The sequence below is a fragment of the Ranitomeya variabilis genome, chromosome 1, assembly GCF_051348905.1.
Source record: "Ranitomeya variabilis isolate aRanVar5 chromosome 1, aRanVar5.hap1, whole genome shotgun sequence".
Classification (NCBI taxonomy): domain Eukaryota; kingdom Metazoa; phylum Chordata; class Amphibia; order Anura; family Dendrobatidae; genus Ranitomeya; species Ranitomeya variabilis.
The window spans coordinates 275,793,963-275,816,494 of NC_135232.1; the positions used below are offsets into that span (position 1 = coordinate 275,793,963).

General features: G+C 42.1%; 1 protein-coding gene across 2 annotated transcripts in view; it reads right to left on the bottom strand.

Moving 5' to 3' along the window:
* Window positions 1-22,532, bottom strand: part of BICDL1 (BICD family like cargo adaptor 1) — an 84,565-nt gene that overhangs the window by 18,893 nt on the left and 43,140 nt on the right. For both annotated transcript variants that reach the window (XR_013223764.1, XM_077294752.1), the window contains exons 3-5: window positions 18,862-18,978; window positions 6,852-6,998; window positions 75-254 (exon numbers count right to left, since the gene is read on the bottom strand). Coding sequence is in view for 1 of the 2 variants with exons in the window: in XM_077294752.1 (XP_077150867.1) it covers window positions 75-254; window positions 6,852-6,998; window positions 18,862-18,978 (444 nt within the window). In the remaining variant the exon portion in view is untranslated. The remainder of the gene's footprint in view (window positions 1-74; window positions 255-6,851; window positions 6,999-18,861; window positions 18,979-22,532) is intronic.

Below are 22,532 nucleotides of genomic sequence, written 5' to 3' on the forward strand. Positions count from 1 at the left end.
TGTTTTTGTAGCGAAAAACCGTGAAAAAAAGCGACGTGTGCACACAGTCTAAATGTTGAGGATGATGCATTTACCTGTTCCCGTTCCTGCTCCTGTTCTTCTGCCTCAATACTCTGTTCAATCTCTGAGAGCAGTGAGGTACTTGTGCTGTTTAGATGTTGGAGACTCTTCTCCTCTTTGAGCTCCTCCATTTTCATCTGCAGCTGCCGATAAGAAAGTCGTAGCTCTTCCAACTCCAAGTGACTCTCGCCCAGCTGCAGAAGAAGCAAAGCCAAATCTATATTGCTTTTCTACAAAAAATGTAAATCAGGAATAAAAGGTTTTCCTAACATTCTCTGATGCACACATTTTTATTTCACACTAGATCAGCTTTGCATTCAGTGGATAAACATTGATGGTAAATATGGGCCTATGTTTCCATTAATGTAGCCCGATGGACATCGCAGATATCTGCATGGACTTGTAGACGCTTTAATTTTCCAGCACCGGGGGCAAGTTATATTTCATTTCAGAATTTCCAATAAGTTTAGAAGTCTGTCTGAAATAAAAACAGCAGTTTATAGGGCACCCGGGGAGCTGTGACAATGTAGAGTCACTATTGGTAAATGCACCTGGAGATGGCAATAATGGAAAGATGCTAATTGGAGTTTGCTACAAGCCTCCTATTATAGCACAACAGGTAGAGTATGAAATGCTGCAACAAATTAAAAAGGCAGCAAATAATAATACGGTCCTTATGATGAGGGATTTTAACTATCCAGACATTCAATGAAACATTAAATCGTCTGATTATGCTAAAAGCTGTAAGTTCCTATCCACAGTTCAGGGCAATTACCTATCTCAGCTGGTAGATGAACCAACCAGGGGAGGTAATTTTCTGGATCAGACCAGACACAATTTCAAATCTACAGATCAGGGAGCATTTGGGAAGCAGTGACCATAATATGGTAGGTTTCAATGTAATACTCAATAAAACATTTCAAAGGGGAAATGCAAAATCCTGGAACTTTAGGAAAGTTGATGTCAACAAATTCAGGGAAGAGCTTAATCGTGTAGACTGGGATCACGTCATGGTAACTGGGGATACTGAACATGAATGGGGCATGTTTAAAGGGACTCTGTCACCCCCTCCAGCCGTTAGAAACTAAAAGAGCCACCTTGTACAGCAGTAATGCTGCATTCTGACAAGGTGGCTCTTTTAGTTATTAGTGCAGTCAAAGCAGAAATAAAGCGTTTTATAATTTCGCAAAAATACCTGTCTTTAGCCATGGAGGCAGGTCTTAACCCCCCTGCTGCACACGCCACACTGCCGTCAATCAAGGCTTCTTCGGCACCGGGCACCGCCCCCTCCGCGCTGTTTTCAAATCAAATCCGGCGCCTGCGCTGTTTTGTTCTGCCTGGGGCAGGCGCAGTGAGCGCTGCCCGTCTGACCTCAGATGCAGTCTCGCAGACTGCGCCTGAGCGGCCACCCAGCTTGTGAATCCCAGCCCCGCAGTGTGTTATGCATTATGCACATTGCGTGGCTGGGATTCACAAGCTGGGTGGCCGCACAGGCGCAGTCTGCGAGACTGCATCTGAGGTCAGATGGGCAGCGCTCACTGCGCCTGCCCCAGGCAGAACAAAACAGTGCAGGCGCCGGATTTGATTTGAAAACAGCGCGGAGGGGGCGGCGCCCGGCGCCGAAGAAGCCTTGAGTGATGGCAGTGTGGCGTGTGCAGCAGGGGGGTTAAGACCTGCCTCCAGGACTAAAGACAGGTATTTTTGCGAAATTATAAAACGCTTTATTTCTGCTTTGACTGCACCAATAACTAAAAGAGCCACCTTGTCAGAATGCAGCATTACTGCTGCACAAGGTGGCTCTTTTAGTTTCTAACGGCTGGAGGGGGTGACAGAGTCCCTTTAAGGAAATACTACTAGAATCCTGTAGAAAACGTATACCCTCTGGTAATAAAATGTCAAGGAATAAAAATAAACCATTATGGATAAATAAGACAGTACAAAGTTTAATAAGACTAAAACAAAGGGCATTCAATATCTTGAAGGCCGAGATACAGAAATAGAATTTCAGGAGTATAAAGATGCCAATAAGAAATGTAAAAAAGAAATCAAGCTGGCAAAGTTATCCACAGAGAAACAAATCGCCAGTGACATTAAAATAAATCCTCCCAAAAATTATAAATATATCAATGCAAAAAGAAAAGAAGGATCGACAAAGAAAAGGCAGAGATATTAAACAGGTGCTTTTCATCCGTGTTCACCATTGAAATGACTGTTCCAGGGATCACTCAACAAGGCAAAAATCAGAGTTTACCACCAAATGTACAGTTGTGGCCAAATGTATTGACACCCCTGCAATTCTGTCAGATAATGCTCAGTTTCTTCCTGAAAATGATTGCAATCACAAATTCTTTGTTATTATTATCTTCATTTAATTTTTCTTAAATGAAAAAACACAAAGAATTGTCCTAAAGCTAAATTGGATATAATTCCACACCAAACATAAAAAAGGGGGTGGACAAAAGTATTGGCACTGTTCGAAAAATCATGTGATGCTTCTCTAATTTGTGTAATTAACAGCACCTGTAACTTTCCTGTGGCACCTAAGGCAGCTTTCACACTAGCGTCGGTACGGGCCCGTCGAAGTGCGTCGGGCTGACGTACCGACGCATGCTGTGAAATAAATGCCCGACGTGGGCAGCGGAAGCAGTCTTACGACGCTTCCGCTGCCCCATTGCAAGGTCCGGGGAGGAGGGGGTGGAGTTTCGGCCGCGCATGTGCGGTTGAAAATGGCGGACTCAACGCACAAAAAAACGTTACATGTAACTTTTTTTGTGGCGGCGGTCCGCCAAAACACGATACAACCGTCGGTTGCGACATGACGGTTGCGACGTGTGGCAATACGTCGCAATGCGTCGGTAATGTTAGTCTATGGGGAAAAAACGCAGCCTGCAAACAACTTTGCAGGATGCGTTTTTTCTCCTGAACTAAGCATTGCAACGTATTGCAAACGACGCTAGTGTGAAAGTAGCCTAACAGGTGTTGGCAATAACTAAATCACACTTGCAGCCAGTTGACATGGATTAAAGTTGACTCAACCTCTGTCCTGTGTCCTTGTGTGTACCACATTGAGCATGGAGAAAAGAAAGAAAACCAAAGAACTGTCTGAGGACTTGAGAAACCAAATTGTGAGGAAGCATGAGCAATCTCAAGGCTACAAGTCCATCTCCAAAGACCTGAATGTTCCTGTGTCTACCGTGCGCAGTGTCATCAAGAAGTGTAAAGCCCATGGCACTGTGGCTAACCTCCCTAGATGTGGACGGAAAAGAAAAATTGACAAGTGATTTCAAAGGAAGATTGTGCGGATGTTGGATAAAGAACCTCGACTAACATCCAAACAAGTTCAAGCTGCCCTGCAGTCCGAGGGTACAACAGTGTCAACCCTTACTATCCATCGGCGTCTGAATGAAAAGGGACTGTATGGTAGGAGACCCAGAAGACCCCACTTCTTACCCCGAGACATTAAAAAAGCCAGGAAGGAGTTTACCTGAAAAAGCCTAAAACGTTTTGGAAGAATGTTCTCTGGTCAGATGAGACAAAAGTAGAGCTTTTTGGGCAAAGGCATCAACATAGAGTTTACAGGATAAAAAAAGAGGCATTCAAAGAAAATAACACGGTCCTTACAGTCAAACATGGCGGAGGTTCCCTGATGTTTTGGGGTTGCTTTGCTGCCTCTGGCACTGGACTGCTTGACCGTGTGCATGGCAATATGAAGTCTGAAGACTACCAACAAATTTTGCAGCATAATGTAGGGCCCAGTGTGAGAAAGCTGGGTCTCCCTCAGAGGTCATGGGTCTTCCAGCAGGACAATGACCCAAAACACACTTCAAAAAGCACTAGAAAATGGTTTGAGAGAAAGCACTGGAGACTTCTAAGGTGGCCAGCAATGAGTCCAGACCTGAATACCATAGAACACCTGTGGAGAGATCAAAAAATGCCAGTTTGGAGAAGGCACCCTTCAAATATCAGGGACCTGGAACAGTTTGCCAAAGAAGAATGGTCTAAAATTCCAGCAGAGCATTGTAAGAAACTCATTGATGGTTATCGGAAGCGGTTGGTCGCAGTTATTTTGGCTAAAGTTTGTGCAACCAAGTATTAGGCTGAGGGTGCCAATACTTTTGTCTGGCCCACTTTTGGAGTTTTGTGTGAAATGATCAATGTTTTGCTTTTTGCTTCATTCTCTTTTGTGTCTTTTCATTTAAGACAAATTAAATGAAGATAATAATTTTGTGTTTGCAATCATTTTCAGGAAGAAACTGAGTATTATCTGACAGAATTGCAGGGGTGTCAATACTTTTGGCCACAACTGTAACCAAGTTTACACAAGAAGAAGTACGCCTGGGCAAATTACTCATTGGCAAATCCCCCGGCCCAGATGGCATTCATCCATGGATACTGAGGGAATTGATATAAGTAATTGACAGACCACTGTATCTCATATTCTTAGACTCTTAACAGTTGTGGTGCCACAGGATTGGCGGCTGGCTCACGTGGTACCGATATTGAAGAAAGATATTGCAAAGAATAATATGATATAATAATTGTTGGGTTTCTATGAGGAGGTAAGTGCAAATCTGGATTTAGGTAATGCAGCTGATGTCATTTATCTGGACTTTGCAAAGGCATTTGATACTGTTCCACATAACAGCCTTATAGTGAAGCGACACTAGCAATGACTGGGGGAAACTATATGCAGATGAGTAGGAATTGGCTAAATGACAGGAAAACAAAGAGTTGTCATAAATGGTACGTTCTCTAAATGGGATATAGTCAGCAGTGGGGTACCGCAGGGATCTGTGCTAGGACCGATTCTTTTTAACCTCTTTATTAATGAGCTTGTAGATGGGATTGAGACTAAAGTGTCAGTCTTTCCTGATGACACCAAACTACGTAGGATACTAAAATCTGACCTTGACATTACAATATTGCAATACGATCTGAATAAGATGACTGAATGGGCAAACACTTGGCAAATGAGATTTAATGTAGATAAATGTAGAGTAATGCACCTAGGACGGAGTAATCCTATTGCTGCATGTACATTAAATGGGAGGATACTCGGGACTACAGAACAAGAGAAGAACCTGGGGACTCTGGTTACAAGTAAGCTGAGCAGCAGCACTCAATGTCAAGCAGCAGCCGCAAAAGCAAATAAGATTTTAGGGTGTATAAAAAGAGAGATAAAATCCCACGATCGCAATGTATTGTTACCCCTTCATAAATCACTGGTGAGGCCACATCTACAATATGGGATCCAGTTTTGGGCTCCACATTTTAAAAAGGGTATTCAGTAGTTAGAATCAGTTCAAAGGTGGGCAACTAGATTATTACACGGGATGGAAGGCCTCTCATATGAGGAGAGGTTGGAAAAGTTGGGATTGTTTAGCTTAGAAAAAGATGTCTCAGAGGGCATCTCATTTACTGGCACATGACTTATTCCTTCCAAAGACCATACTGAGGACCAGGGGGCACTCATTACAGGTGGAAGAAAGGTGATTCCGGCAGCTAAATAGGACACAGTTCTTTACAGCTAGAGCAGTCAGACTGTGGAATGCCCGACCACAAGAGGCAGCAATGGCAGACACTATAACTGCTTCTAAAAAAAGGGCTGAATGATCTCCTAAGTACACAACATTGTGTGTTTTAGATAATTTAGTGCCAAAAAATATATAACTGGTGGAGAAAGGTTGAACTTGACGGACCTAGGTCTTTTTTTATGTAACTTTGTAACTATCTTAAGATGGCTTACAGATAGCTTGGACTAAAATAATGAATATGCATCTCTCAGAGATACATAGTGGGAATATCGCAGAGTGTACAAGGGTTACTTTAGCAAAAACTTCATTGTAATTGTATGATTAGACTTCAATATTCAGCAGAACACAATGTTATGTTGTGATATTCTGCAGTACAAAGATGAGAGGAGCCAACAGCCAAGACCAAAATAGAAACCTAGCATTGTGTCTGGATTTTAACACACAGAACGGAAGGACCTGGGGTTTGCTGTTGTTACTACAACTTTTCCTTGATACTGGGGCCCATTCCCTACCTTCTTCTTCCTTTAGAGCAGTGGTCCCCAACCTTTCTTACCTTGAGAGTCACATTCATGTTTGATAGATGGTTGCAAGCTAAGTTCAGAGGGCCCTGTCCCACTTACACCATAGTGATACCAAGAGCCCCACAGTCCCGATATGACTGCCAAATCTTCTGCACGGAAAGCACACTGAAACCTTGTGCACCCTCCATTATAGGTAATATACTTACATCCAGGGGTTCCCACTTTACCCACTTTCTGTTTTCTTGGACCAAGCACATTCACCATAATTTTTATGGTTAATTTCAAGCACCCCCTCTAACTGGGAGAACCACTATCTCCAGTTTACTAGATTTATCATCCCATGCCCACCAGTATGAACTTATCCAGATCTGCTCTTCTGCGCAGGGCGCATCACAAAAGTCACCATCTTTAGACCTTCTCCTCCAATCAGTTTACCGGCTTGGTGGACATGGGCACGTGAGCCACAGGTTGGGGACCCCTGCTTCAGAGAATCAATTCTATGCAACTCTAATCTGTGCTCCAAAAAAAAAAAGGATTTTTTTTTAAACTCATAAAGAAGATTAAGACATGGAATGTTAATGCTAGAAATTAAACCCAACAAGGTTTCACAAGAATGCAATAGACAGAGGCTAAAGAAAATAACGGACATTACTTGATTTTCTAAAGAACAATCAAAATTATCATTTTGATAGCAAAAAAAAACTAAAATTGTTTACTGCTAAGAGGTTGTATCTACCTGCATTTCCTTGGCACAGGTCTGTTGACTCAGGGTTAATTCTCGTTCGTGTAGTTCTTCCACAACTCCCTGAAGCTGATCATTTTCTTCCATTATAGTACTTAGCTGCTGCTCCAGCTCCCGCTTCCGATCAGAAAGCATCTTTATCTGGAAAAATACAAATTATTGGAGTCTGGTAAACAAGATAGAAACAGCCCAGCGTAATGCTAATCAGAAATGAGAAGACTAACGTTTCTGGAATTTGTGTGATGCCTACCTAGAAGGGGGAGGTAAAGAATGTGAGCAGAACCAGGGACCAGAAGCAAGCTGTGGTGTGGGAGTGTACAGGAATGTCAGAAGATACAGAACAGTGTCAACCTCACCCCTTGCTTAACTCTTCACCTTGACCCCTATACACATCTGGCAGGACTGACTATTCTATAGAGCTTTACTTTAGTAAACAGAGATTTTAGATTGGTTCAATATTGGATCACTGGCAAGGTGGGCATCAAAAATAATATACACATTGAGACTATTACAGTGTGATTGGTAGTTTTTCCATAAAAAAACATATGAACTTAATTTACATGGCTTTATCCACAGTTCTGAGAGTTCAAAAACCAATTACACCGAAGCTGGGGAAATACTGATTAGATCTGGTTCTGTCTTTCTGAACACTGGTGCGGCTATAGTGGGCGAAGAGGTAGAAGTTGCACCTGGACCGTGATGGGGGCCCAATACAACCCTCAACAAAATAACAAGCCAGTATTGTAAATGGACAAATAGTATGGAGGAGACCCTATTAAAGGTTTTTTTTTATTGAAGCCCAGGTGTCACAATCCATTTTTGGATTCGCGGCAGCTCTGGTTCCACTCGGTTTTAAATTTTGCTTTTTCCTTTCAAGACCATTGGGGGTTAATGTCAGTTTTTCCCCCCCCGCTGGCAATCTGGTGTAACTGCAGTGCTGTTGGGTCAGCTGATGTGGTGGTGACCACTCCCACCATCCTTTAAATAGTCACCTGATGCATCGGCTGACTGTTGGTGATAGAGTTTCTCTATGGAGACCAGCTTTGCAGTGGCAGCTCTCTGGTGTCTGCTGTTTCTGGAGTTTGGGGTCCGGCTTCTGTTTCATCTGCGGTGTGGAGCTTGGCAGCGGAGTTTGGAAGCTAAGTGTGGTGTTTTCTCCTCGTCCCTTTCGTGTTTGTCACTGTCCCTTCTATGATACCATCTGCAGTGGTGAGGCTAGCACCCCTTGCTGGCCAGTGCACTAGCCAGGACAGTGCGCGGTGACAGCGAGGGACGAGGTTCCTGACGGCAGTGGGGGAAGGACCCACTTAGGGCATTAGGGGAGTGCAGGGACAGGCCCAAGTTTGAGCTCAGGTGGTGACCAGCCCCCATTTCCCTATCAGTAGGGCTTTCCTCACCCCTTTTCCATCCCGTTGTGTGTGTTGTGCCGTCCGCTACCGACCCCCTGTGGGGTCGCTATATATATATATCGTGACACCAGGAGTTTCAAGTTATGTATGTGAAGTCTCTAAATGGCACAGGAACGTACAAAGCCATGTGCCGACTGTTAGAGATGAGCGAATTTGCTCGGGTTCCCTCTTATTTGGCAAGCTATAGCGCTTGCCGAAAAGCTGCAGAGGGAACCCAGCTTCCATGCCAGCCGATCAGCTGATTGGCGCCGCAGCTGCATGTGTTGCGGCTGTGTGACAGTCACGACACATGCATGGAGAGCCTGTTTGTTCGTCTCTCCATGCATGTGTCGTGACTGTCACACAGCCGCAACACATGCAGTTGCGGCACCGAACAGCTGATCGGCCAGCGCTATCCAGGAAGCCGGGTTTCCTCTGCAGCTTATTCAGTAAGCTCTATAGCTTGCCAAATAAGAGGGAACTCGAGCAAATTCGCTCATCTCTACCGACTATGTCAACAATTCCAATGTGCATACACACTGATCAGCCATAACTTTAAAACCGAGGACAGGTGAATGAATAACACTGTGATTAAAATGTCAATGCGTAGGATATATTGCAGGTGAACAGTTCTTGGGGTTCATGGGAAATGTGAAAAAAAGGGCAAGTCTATCACAGCCAATAGTAATAGCTAGATTGATATGTTGGAGAAAGTCAACTGACAACAGGGTCACGGGCCACTAAGGCTGGTCTGATCCCACAGAATGGCATAAATTGCTGAAAAACAGCTGAGTGGATACGCAGTCACAAAGTGGTAAGAGTGCCAATGGAAAACCCCTGCTAAGCCATGGCTGAAAGCGCCTACAATAGTGATGTGAACATCAGAACTGGAGGCAGCAAAAATGAAGAAAGTGGTCTGGTCTGATCTAACACGTTTATTTTTATGTTATGCAGATGGCCCAGTTACCAGAGTAAGAGATGGCACAAATATACAGGAATAAAAGGCAAAAGCCACCCAGCTAGATACTGCTGAAGAACAGGTACATCACTCCTTTCATGGCAATAGTATTCATGAATAACATTGGCTTCTTTCAGCACAATAATGTGCCCTGCCACACTGACCCACAGATAAAAAATGTTCAGAAATGGATTGACGTTAATGGCAAAGAGTGCCGGGTGTTGACTTGTCCTCCAAATGCCTCAGATCTCAAACCAATCGACTATCTGCGATGTGATAGAAAAATAAGTCAAATCTGTCAAAGCCTCAACTCACACAACTTAATCAATTGGTGCCAAAAACTACAGTACATCGCCGTGTGCAGTCCATGGCTCATTGGGTCATAGCTGTTCCAAGTGGCACAGGAGAGACCCACACAATATTAGGGAGAGGTTTTAATGTTTTGGCTGATTGGTCTATTATATCACTGAGAAACATGATTTTGCATCATCTATTACTCATCTGTGCCTATAGAAACACTTACAGGGATATTCCTGTATATAAAAAAGTTAGAAATCATTCCCTAACATACTGTACTTCTTTCTATTATGCAAGTACCTCCTCAGAGAAGGTCAGGAACACTAGTGACATCTATTGGAAGTAGCAATCCTAAAAGTCAACATCAAACCTTAAAGGGTTTTGTCTCATGACTTAACATAAGAAACCAAATCAGAAATTCCAGACACATATTTCGGGGGAATTTCTCCTTATTAGTGCAAAGCAGGAAAGAACTTGTTTGGTTGGGGTCTGTTAGCAGCTCATTGATTTCAGGGATGAATATCTGTCCCTTTTAGGTGAAGCATCTACAGGTGCATCTTTTACTGTAATCTACAGGAACAAGGATAGGGTACTGATTATTATGTATTATGTAATATTATGTTTTTACGCCCAGTGGTGGCACACGTGGTTTTGTGGACCCACCGTGCCACAGGACCGGGCCTGCCTAGGAAGGGGCTTACCTAAGCGGCTACCAGGTGTTCACTGGTGCTCCTGATGGTGGAGACAGACTGGGCTGCAGGAAGCCACCAGATGCCACTCCTAGGCAGATCCTGGTACTGCAGCTGCTGACCCCAGGGGTCAGGTCGGTGACACTGGTTTGGACTATGTTCAGACACACCGGTCTAGGATACTGGATCAGGATCTGGCCGCACACAGACAGGGGGACAATTTTCAGGTACTGGCTGCACTGGGACCAGGAGACTTCAGAAACAGGACTGGCCGTATTGGGACCATGGGACTTCGGATTCAGGACTGGCCACTCAAGGACCAGGGGACAATGTTCAGGCACTGGCCGCACTGGGACCAGGGGACTTCGGGAACAGGCTGGCTGCACCTGGACCAGGGGACAACATTCAGGACTTAGGCCGCAGTGGTACCAGGGATTCAGGTTCAGGACAATGACCACACTGGGACCAGGGATTAGGGTACAGGTCTGTGGCTGCACCGGGATCAAGGGACCTCACATCTACAAAGGTAGAACCCCACACTAATGTTTTAACTCGTTGCTTGACGACTCCCTAGGTTAATGAACTACCCAAAAGCAATTTTGAATATGTGAAGGGTGCTGTTTTTAAAATGGTATCATTTTGGGTTTTTTCCAACATATAGGACCCCCAAAGTAATTTTCAAACTAAAAAGGTCCCTAAAAAAATAAGTTTTGTAAATTTGCTTGAAAAAATTATTGCTACATTTTTAAACCTTCTAAAATGCTAACAAAACAAAACAACATTTTACAAATGGCACTGATGTAAGGGAAATGTTATTTATTAATGTTTTTGTGTGGTATGACTATTTGGATTAAAGGGATAATCATTCAAAGTTTGAAAATGGCAATTTTTTTAATTTTTGCTGTCAAAATTTCTGATATTTTTTATAAATAAAACACAAAACATATCAAGCTATATTTACCATTAACATAAAGTATAATGTGTCACGAAAAAACAGTCTAGAAATCAATGCGATGTGTTAAAGCATTCCAGAGTTATTACTGCATAAAGGGACACATGTCAGAGTTTTAAAAGAAGGGGTTAAAAGAAGACTGGAAAACCTCTGTTATTAGAAACATATATAAAATGTTAAATATTGTGCTGCAGACAGGTCCGATTATCAGAGTTTCTAGATGATTGATTGCCTGATGTGCCTTGTTTTCTGAGCTGCATACAATGAGTGACTCGCTGAGCACCTAGTACTTTGTCTTATGTGGTAAAATCCAGGAAGCGACGGTGACGGTGACTTATTTTCTGCACAGCCATGACCTTTATATATTAAAGAAAGTGGTTATTAGCTAATCTGACACAAGCAAACTAAAGATACGTCTCCTGCACAAGATTCTGTGGTCTAACGTCCTGAAAGATAATCTAAAACGTTTCACGTGCTTCATAATATTCATAAAAAGCAACAAAGAGCTCAGCAAATAAAATGATAAGCGTGTGCAATGTACGGTCATAAAGACGGCATGCAATGGCTCACAGATACACGTGACTGCTTGGCTCATGCACTCAGACCCAGGAAGGATGAGGTACTTACTTCTAGGATCTGCTGCTCCGCACCAGGCAAAAAAGAGAAAGGAAAACGGGATTGAATGGAAAGAAGAGGAAGGAGGGATCACAGAGACTGAGGAACACAATCTATTTCAGGTTAGCTCAGGCATACTACATAGATTTGTTCCAAGGTTACATTATTGCCCCACAGAACATTATACAGAAGGATAGGCTTATGGGCTTGTAACCAGTAAGGAGAAGTGTACCAGACACAGGGAGCATCCATACATGGGATTTCTCACTTGCAGGCTCAAAAGTTTCAAAAATAAATTATCATTCAGAATTTGTCATTTCTACGTAATTATAATATTATTATTGTTTTGCTAGAAATGTTGCATTAATTCTTAAAATACAAAAAAACAGCCACAAGTAAAATGGTAATACAATTTCTTATGGGATTTGGGGCATGTGGAGCTTTAAGGAAATAATGTTTAAAGAGGATTTCTATCAAAGATCAACTCACCTTTAATAGCCAGTGCCAGGCAGCTGCTGCCAAGGCAAATGAAATCATAGGATGCATTAAAAGAGGCATAGATGCTCATGACAAAAACATAGTTTTGCCTCGATACAAATTATTAGGGTGACCACACTTAACATACTGCTTACAAATCTGGGCTCCAGTGTATAAGAAGGACGTAGCTGAACTAGCGCGGGTGCAGAGAAGATCAGCAAGGTTATTAGAAGGAGTTCTACAAGATTGTTAGATGGCCCAGTCACATAACTGAAGCTGCAGCCTGTCCTAGTCATGTGTCAAGATGTGCTGCAGTCTGGAGAAACACAGCTCAAGACAAAACATCTTCTCGCTGACTGAGCACAAAAGATTTTTTTTCACCAGCCTCAGTCCTCCAGGTGAAGTGCTCTGTCAGGTCTTCCAGGTGCTCCTCTGTCAGATCTCCGGAGCTGTGCTTCTTCAGACTGCAGTCTATCCTGATACGGGACTAGGACAAGCTGCAGTTTGAATTATGTGACGGGGGCCATTTTATCACATTCTTGGAGAACGTCTTTAAGAGAATGGGTGGACTGCAGCAGTATCAAGACAGATTATCAAGCTTGGGGTGATCTTATTACAATGGTTAAATATATGAAGGGACAGTACAGAGATCTTTCTCATCATCTTTTTACACCTGGGCCTGCGACGGTGAAAAGAGGGCATCCTCTATGTCTATAGAACAGAAGGTGTAATCATCACAGATGGCAATTCTTTACTGTAAGAGCAGCAAGATTATGGAACTCTCTGCAACATGATGCTGTAATGGTCGATTGTATAAAAAAGTACGAGGGCACTGATGCCTTTCTCAATAAATATGATACTGCAGGACATGGGTAACAGATTCTCTGATATGATGTTGATCCCTGGAACTAGTCTGGATGCCGTATGTAAAGTTGAGAAGGAAATGTTCCCCTAAATAGGGGGCATTAGAATTTGCCTTATGGTATTTTTGCCTTCCTCTGGATCAACATGTTAGGTTATAAGTTGAACTTGTGACTTATGTTACTTTCACCCTTGAAAATAAATTAAATACACTATTAGGGCATTCTGATTTAATAGAGGAAAGCTTCTAATTTGTAACTTACTAAGAACAGAGACAGATTACAAAAAGTTTATTTATGTCACTGAAGAACCAAAACAGTGGCGATTCTCCTAGGTCACTACTACTCAGATTACAGCTACCTGTTGTGGGTCCCTGCTCTAACAAATAGTCACAGTACAAAGCAGACAACACCAATAATCTTCCTGTTTTAATCTCTCACTGTCTAAAGATTTTTCACACATTATAAAAGCTCTCCCATCATTTTTTTTCTCTTAATATATCGCAGTCATATTATATAGCCCTGTGTACTGACAACTGCTCTTTTGCCTTTCTACCCAGCTAATTCTTCTGTTTTCCATTAGGTCTATGACATCACATGAGCTGAATCCTTCTAAGCTCTATGTAGAAACAGGAGGTCGATTTTCCTTGTATGAGTCATGAGTCACTGCAAAAGTCAATGGAAGGGGGGAGGAGCAGAGCAGCTGGGTCAGGAGCTGACCAGAGGAATGATAAATGCAGGGAAAAGAGACTTTCTGTTTCTACATAGAGCAGGGAAAAGAGAAGAATTAGCAGGGTAGAAGGCAAAATGAGCAATTGTAAGTACACAGTGCTATAAAATATGATGTCTGCAATATATTAGGAGGATAAAAACTTTGATGGGAGGAGTGCTTCTTTAAATGGCTGGAGGCACATCCCTTTTTTTACATATGTCTAACATGCACACTGGGAAAGATCCTAATGCACATTATTCGTGTCTATAAGGTCACATTATCCCCACAGAGGCCAAAAGAGTGTCAGGCCATAAACATAATGTGAACGGAGCCTCTTAAACCTAAACCCCGCACAGGCCTACTTTCACACAGCATATTGTATGCTACAGTCACTACCAGATTTGCATTTCTTAATTAAGCCTCATGGCACCAATAATTCATCTTAAGAAGCCTTGGAATTTATAAAAGGGCTGTCTGGCATGGACACAAGGAATCTTTTTGTCTCTATGAGCCCAATGTATTATCTGTAGGTAAACTACAATATTACTCGGCTTTAGGGGTTTGTCAATTTATTTATCCATACTGAGAAACATAATCAATGCAAATTTCAGCAATGAGAAAGTCATTCTTTGTCCCCAGAAGACCCCACTATTGGTGAAACGTTGCCTAAATGACATTGGATATGGGGTACATACATAAAACTTGCACTGGGTTCAAGTGAATCGGGAACAGGGTTGCTGGAAAAACAGGGGCCCTACATATTAGGGTCAAAGGGTAGTGTGTTTCTCTAAAACATGCAAGCAAAGTTCATTGGGAAACTTCTTGTATTACCTGACATATGAAAGACCACTGCTGTCAATCAGATATCTAGGTTAGAGATGGAGACACATCGGAGTATATTGTAATGGTGAGAAATGTCACGGCAAGTGCTTTTCTGTATATATACACATTTTTTGCACAAAATACAAAGGAAATGTCATCTTTAACTTTAGGCCTTTTAGAGATTATTTCATCTTCAACTTGCTTAACTGTTCACAATAACAGTAATTTTGATCAGGGGTGCCAGAACTTTTACACTGTAGGTATTATATGTATTATCACTGGTTCTTGAATTTGACCATAGTAATCAATAAATTACTACTGACTATAGATCATGGCTAACTACAGCTCATTTTAATCTGTTATGTGCAATAAAAGGTTAAAAAAAGTAAAAGTGTATTCCTGGAACACAAATGTTTTAGCACAACAGAGTGTTACCATTCTCCTTGTAAGGGCAGAGACAGACTGCCGTATAACTCGTGCGAGGATCGCATTGTACTGCACGCACTGGGCCCAGCACCTCTCCTGACCTGAGCAAGACAGTATGATGCATTTCTATGCAGCTGTCAAGCTCAGGTCAGGAGAGCTAATAGCCAGTTACAAGGTTTACGCTGCGATTCTAGCATGAGAAATATGGCAGTCTGTCTCTGCCCTTAACAGCAGAGGTGTCAAACTGCATTCCTCGAGAGCCGCCAACAGGTCATGTTTTCAGGTTTTCCTTGTATTGCACAGGTGACAATTTAATCACCTGCACAGAATGATTCCAGCACCTTGAGGAATGCTAAGGAAATCCTGAAAACATGACCTGTTGGCGGCCCTCGAGGAATGCAGTTTGACACCTCTGCTTAACAGGATGTCCGTCGGTATTGTTAGGATATTATCAGAGTCAGGCCAGAGTCACACATCTGTGCTTAGTGTCCAAGTACGGACCCCGATGTAAGGTCTCCTCACCCAAACTCAACAGCCTCACAGGGATATATTAGGCTGTCGACATCAGATTCAGAGACCCTCGGCCGGACCATGCATTGAGGAAACACGGATTTCTGAATCCAGGTTCAGACAAAGAAGGAACACGCCTCGTTATCAAAGGGAATAGTAACACCCAATTCTCAATTCTTTTTACATATATTTTCAAGAGGAATGTTACAAAGCGTAGTTTAAAGAACAGAAAGGTTATAATATGGGAAATGCTAATATTTAATGACGTGATGCATATGGACAGTGACGCTAAACTCACATGGGGTGTATAAGTAATGATCCAAATTGAAGGGGCAGACTGCTATCAAGAGGTCACATAGCAGTTTCCCTTTAGACAAGCAGATTTTGGAGGAGGAACTTCAACATAAATACTTAACAGAAATGCTTAAATCTAGAAGATTATCTTATTAAGTAAGCCAATAATAATCTTTTGGCCTCTATTTATTGAATTAAAGGCAATGAGCTCCAAGCCTCTCATTACTTGTCTTCATGGAATTGTATGTATGACAGTAAACCTGCTGCAACTCAATGTAATAGTTAATACACAGACTACTTCTCTGTGCATAGTACAGGATTACAATAAATCTTAAGGACAAAATGCGTCAGCTGTCACAGTTAAATGTAAACTTTCTGCAGAGACCTCAAAAACAGTTTCCCTCTAGAAATTCCTTATTGTATATAGTTTCCTAGGATTCATAAAGTTATCCTCATTTTCATAGATGAATACTTCTGGACAATGCTAAGCACTTTTGTAATTTACAGCTTATTCAAATTTACATTTGTTCTTTGGATATTAGCACTTTGTTTATAGCTAGATACTTAGGAGACCGACCACCACTGCGCTTTAGTTTGTAAGCACTGGTTGGAATTAGGAAGTAACCGCACACTGCGCATGTTCCGCTGTCTACCAGAGATGGTCGGTATCCGAGGCAATAAAGTGTAAACAAAAGAAAAGTCTTACTATCTCAAGAATGGATGAAAATTTTAACAAGTAGTAAATTGCAAAATTACTTGTATCTACAAGCCGTATCCAACAATATCCATTGAAGTTGGAATTCACAGTTAGGTGTCAATGCAACTTTTGATGGAGTTTTTAAAAATTAAATGCATCAAATGGAAGCTAGTCAATGAATTCTCAGTTCTGTGTATTGGTAAACGCACTGGTGTCTAGGACATAGTGTAAGATATTGACGCACTAGTGATGTCTTACATCTTCTACAGAACTTGCCAGAATCACTAATCCAAACCAGCAACCATGTCGTGCTGCACTATTTTTTCTGTATTAAGAACTGCAAAATTAGCATTGTTTAGCAGTTTTAGTCCAGCCTTCTTCTGATGTTTTACTGTCCCTAGTGATCTAAATTGAAGAGGAATGGGTATCTCCATTCGCATGTTTTCCTCTTCTAACATGTGACATGCTACAAAAGCAGTCCAGTGAAGTCAATGGACATCATAATAGTATTCCTCAGAGATAGAATACATAGTTACGTGCCTAAGGAACCCTCGAGAAGTCACAGAATGAAACGCGTCTGAGGAGAAGCCTGGCACTTGTGTTGGTCTCGCTGGTAACGCGATGCCCTTTTCCCACATGTAAATGGGATTGTCCTCTATCCTCCATTATGAATTCTACCCTTTATGTACATAATGATCATACTGATGTTGATTCTAAGGTAGGTTTGGATCATCGCTATGGTCCTCTTAAAAGGGTTGTCCACAGAATCGGATCCATATTGATGGGTGGGAATTTGACCATTGGGACCTGCTCCGATAGGCAGAATGGGATCTTTTCTCCCCGTTAGAAAGCAGCGGCAGTGCACAATCAGGGACCTTTTCATGATGGTAGTGCTCTGAGAGAGTACAGAGTGAACATTTTATATATATGAACTACTTTCCCAAAAAATTCTTTCTAACGTCGGCATCTTTTTTACACATAGCCAGCGGATTACTCCACTTAATCTCACCTAAATAAATATGGTATTAGATATAACAGTCTGAAACCACGTTTTGCTAAAAGCATGGTTATTTTTATACATAGTCTGGTTGCCCTCTGAGTTGCAGTATTCTAAAAGTGGCCGGAGAACACACATATTTTGGAAGATGACCAGCACTATGGATGTTAATACTAGAACGCTGGTGAAAAGCAATGCTTCTAGGTGACCAGACCTTCCTAATACAGCATGCAATGGACCATGCTATGATTTGTGTTTTCATAGATATCTGTGTGACATCAAAGTCACATTGAGATACAAAATGGGGCCAATACAATTACGTAGGCTATAGATCTCCATTGTCACTAATTTGGCTCCTATAGGGGTAGATACAGGGCATGTATACAACAAACTAGGCATATTAAGGGGGTGCTGAATGTGAACCCGTGAAGGGGCAGTAATGGTATTCACATTGATTATCACCCTGCTTTACCATAGGCAGATGGCGGTATGGCTTGGTCTCTGCCAACATCACGGTGTGCATGAAGGTGTCTGTGTTATAAAATTAGCTTTTATCAATTTAGAATGAAAAGTAAAAAACAGCTTAACAATTGTAAATTATCTCTATTCATTGACAAATTAATAGATAGTGGACCTATAATTAAGAGGGATTGGTCTCACCTACTAAAATTAGTACCAATGCAAAGTGTTAGTAAAAAAACAAGCAACTTTGCAATTTACCTCTTATTATAAATCCTCTCCTCGAGAACCGGGGGATTTTTAGTTCTATAGCGTACTGCTCATTGCCGAGGTTGCCTCTTAGGTGGCTGGTTTCCTAGGCAAGGAGCGCGCACTGTATGACAAACAGCTTGGAAGTGCTGCTCTGAAGCTGGCTGGCTCCCTGGATTTGACCAGACTCAGCGCCCCTGCCCTCTTCTGATGCTTCAGAGGCAAATCTGACTCTGCTTGCAGCATAGGAAGGTGGGATGTTTAGGCCATTGGCTCAGCCATGCTGCCAGCCTGAACTGTCAATCTTCAGGAGCACGTCACTCCCTCGGCAATCAGGAGAGCAGTGTACTCCTGAAGATAGGAACCTGAGACAAGACCTTTAATGCCAAGTGCTTTTCCCCATCAATATTCTAGTGACACACTGAAGAAGTAAGAAGAACATTCCAGTGCTCTATGGAGAAGCCAACAAACGGAATCAAGTTCTAGTTAAGCTTTAACTCAATGACTCCTCAGTATCGAGTAACTTAGTAACCAGAAGTGTTTCTATGAAACCAAACTCATAACACTATCATATATTAGATTAAAACCTGTCATAAACCCACCTCTGCTAGGAGGCTTTCCAACCGTGTAATATGTTGGCTTGTAGACATACTCTTCTCCCGGAATTCCTCTTGAAGAACAGTGACCTGTAGCGACAGCTGCTTCTCCATTTCTGTAGCCTAAATGGATTACGGAGAATTAGCCATGATGTGAATAAATGTAAGGGTGAGAATAAAATGATAATCTGATTCAAACATGCTAAAATGAGCAATTTTATAAAAACACATTCCAATGAACACAGAACATTTAGAAGACCCAAACCTGGGGCTACTTACAATATATAGCCTACCTCAATTTTTATACACAATGTGAAACATTTCAATGCTGAAAATGATAGTTTGTTACTTAAAGAGGATCTATCACCAGATCGAACAAAATAATCTGAATACATCATGAGATAAATCACATAGCGATGTTTAGGAAGGTGTACTTACTTTGTAAATCCGTCTCAGAATGCCTGTATTATCCTTTCTAAGCATTCAGAACTGACAAATGTTACGTGCCCAGGTGCATTCAGGCTGCACGTTCTCTCTGAGCCCACCTAGCTTGATTGACAAACTCTTCTCACTCTTCTACTCTTGTCCTCCCTGCCCCCGCTGCTGAAATCTTGCACACGCTCAATAGAAGCTGCGTTGTCTACAGTATAATACCAATTTCTAAGACCATGCATTGGGATAACCATGTTTACCAAGGGTAACTGTACATGTGTGCGCATTATATCTATGGAAGAACATGGCAGACTAGCTCAGACTTCAGGAAGGTCTTTCCTATCAATTTCAGGGCGGGAGAGAGGAGAAAAAATTGAATAAAGATCAAGTGCAAAACTGTGGAACAATGACTTACTGTACAAATCTGCTAGGAAAACGTGAATAAACATTTATTTACCCCTAAAAGGGATTTTCTCAGGTGATTCATGCTGCACAAACTGCGGGCAGCACAAATCGCAGCCTGGTTGCATGATTGAGGCAAGGTATATTATGACGGACAATTTCAATGAAAATATACTTTGAAGACAGGAACATAGCCAGACACCAGACTAGACTAGTCTAGCTCTGCATCCGACCAACTCTTCCCAGTGACCATACAGGTAATTACCAGGTCTCTCCTTGGCCTGTACATAAAAAGACCTGTAGAAGTGCTGGGAAGAGCCGGCCAGGGGCAGGGCTGGACTAATCTCACCTCTGGCTATTATCTGTCTGGCTGCAGTCATATATAATGATTCACCTGCATATAATCTGTAATCACTCCCTGGCACTTTGATTGACAGCTTGCTTTGTACAGATGCGCTGCAGAGCAAGCTATCAATCAAAGTGCCGGTGAGTAATTACAGCCGCCGCTCACAGCACAGCGAGCAAAGACTAATCGCTCTGTGCACACCTATAGATATAAATTCATTTCCTCCTGGATGTGCCTCCAGTATTGCTATTTACCTGCAGATTAGCCCTATAACTGCAGGTAAATTAAGTTTTTGCACATGACAGACACCCTTTAAAATCTGACCCAAAAATAAGAAAATCAGATGAAAGAAAAATAATTAATTTACTAATACAGATAAAGCAAGCCCTTACATATAACAATTAGACATTTGAAAATGTAAAAAAAATCACTTTCTATTATGAAAACAATGAACAGTGTATTAATGTTCCATAATATAGTGGAGCAGCTCATAACAGCACATGAAAAAGCTGTACCGAACATGTAGTACTGTGCAATGTCATAGAGAGGCGCTATTAGATAGCCACGTCAGTGATGCTGGTGTTTTACCGAACAAATGAGTGGCAGGGTCTTCTGTTCACTCACAGGGGCCATAAACCAGCATTGTATGTGGGATATGGACTCAGATTACAGTGGTCCAGGAAAGAGCATAGTGTTCTGTATAGATTAGAATAGCACTATGTGCTCAGATGGGCCATGGAACCTTCAATAGAATACGTTTTACCAAGAGACTCCCCAGGTCCAAAATAGGAAAGATTACTGTGGTCCGCTAAAATCGGGGTTTTTGATTTCTCTATTGAATGACAATGAAATATTTGGAACATAGGTTACACTGTGTAATAAAATATCACCTTGTATTCTCACTACATCCGTGAGAAACCGTAGAATAGATCTAATACTAAATGATTGGAAAATAGGGAAGATGTGCACAGAAGTTGTAGAACTACCCTTTTATTTACTTAGTAACATTATATTCCGCAGCACTTTACAGACATTATCATCACTGTCCCCGATGGGGCTCACAATCTAGGTTCCCCATCAGTATGTCTTTGGAATGTGGGAGGAAACCGGAGAACCCAGAGGAAACCCACACAAACACGGGGAGAACATACAAACTCCTTGCAGATGTTCTTCTTGGTGGATTTGAACCAAGGTCCCCAGTGCTGCAAGGCTGCCGTGCCATCCACTGGCCGGCCACTGACAGAAATGCGTCTTCAGAAAGGCAACAAAAAGACATCTGTCCTTCCTTTGCATCACAATATAGATTCTATGAAATGTAGAAAGTACAAGTTGTAAAACACCTGGATAATATAACAAGAGTTTGTCAAAGTCTGAAGTGCTTCCTCATCTCATCAAGAACGGCGTTTTTCACAACAGTCTTGATGAGGAGTCAGACTCTTGATACATTAAGAGGCACATGTATCTCCTCCTAAAGAAGCGCGAGTGTCTGACAAGTTGTGTGCGCCTCCGCCTCGCCACAAATCCTACTCCAGTTGTGGACTAGAGTGAAATTTTTGGCTTCCACTATTCAAGAATTTGAGGAGCAAGGTTTGCCACGTCCCCATCCCACTCACTGTGTCTGAGCTGGGCAAAAGTGGCGTGAGAACGCCATAGGTCGCAACATTTTAGTGCATCCTCGCGTTGTGACTTTTCAAAGCTTTGATGAATTGGGTCTAATGTGTATTTCATCTTACTGCCACAAGGAGCCATAATTTAGTACTTCCTGTATTTTTTCTCCTTCCTGTAACACACGGCACAGTTGGTTGGCAACATACAATACACGATTCCCTCACCCTGACGCTGGGATGAGCAGGGCTGTATCCCAATACAGACAGGATACACTTCCCCATGACTTACTGTATCAGGATCACCCCAGAGAATGCCGCTTTAGCTCTCACCTTGATTTTCAATATGAATATTGAAGGATATGTCAAAAAAGGATTAGTGATGTGCTCACTGATCAGGACGGCACTGCTTTTACCACAATAACATTTGCCATTATCAAATACCGTAGAGGTCACCACATGAGAAATACAAGCAAGATCAGACAACTAGGCGTGTGCTAAGCATTTTCTATGTAGTGGTCCAGTAAGGTATTTTCCAACCTGATAGTGTGCATTATTTGGTAACTTTCACATAGATTATCATAACATACAACTTAACCATGGATTGAGTATCGATATGTTTGTGCCTGAAACATGACAAGCATACAGTAATTGTAAGGAAACCCAATGTCCCTTCAATGAATACTGTAGGAAAGGCAGGTAGGACTGGGTTAAACCCTCGCACTGCAGGCCTTAGTTAGATGCGCCTGACAAGCTTTGGCTAAGGACCAGGATATGTTTTCACCTTGCCCTCTCCGTCATCTGGGGGAGTGAGCAGAGTGGTACCCTAAATCCAACCAGTCTCTCTGAAAGGAGTCTGCACAGGTCGCTAAGTGGTTGCTATGGACAACAGC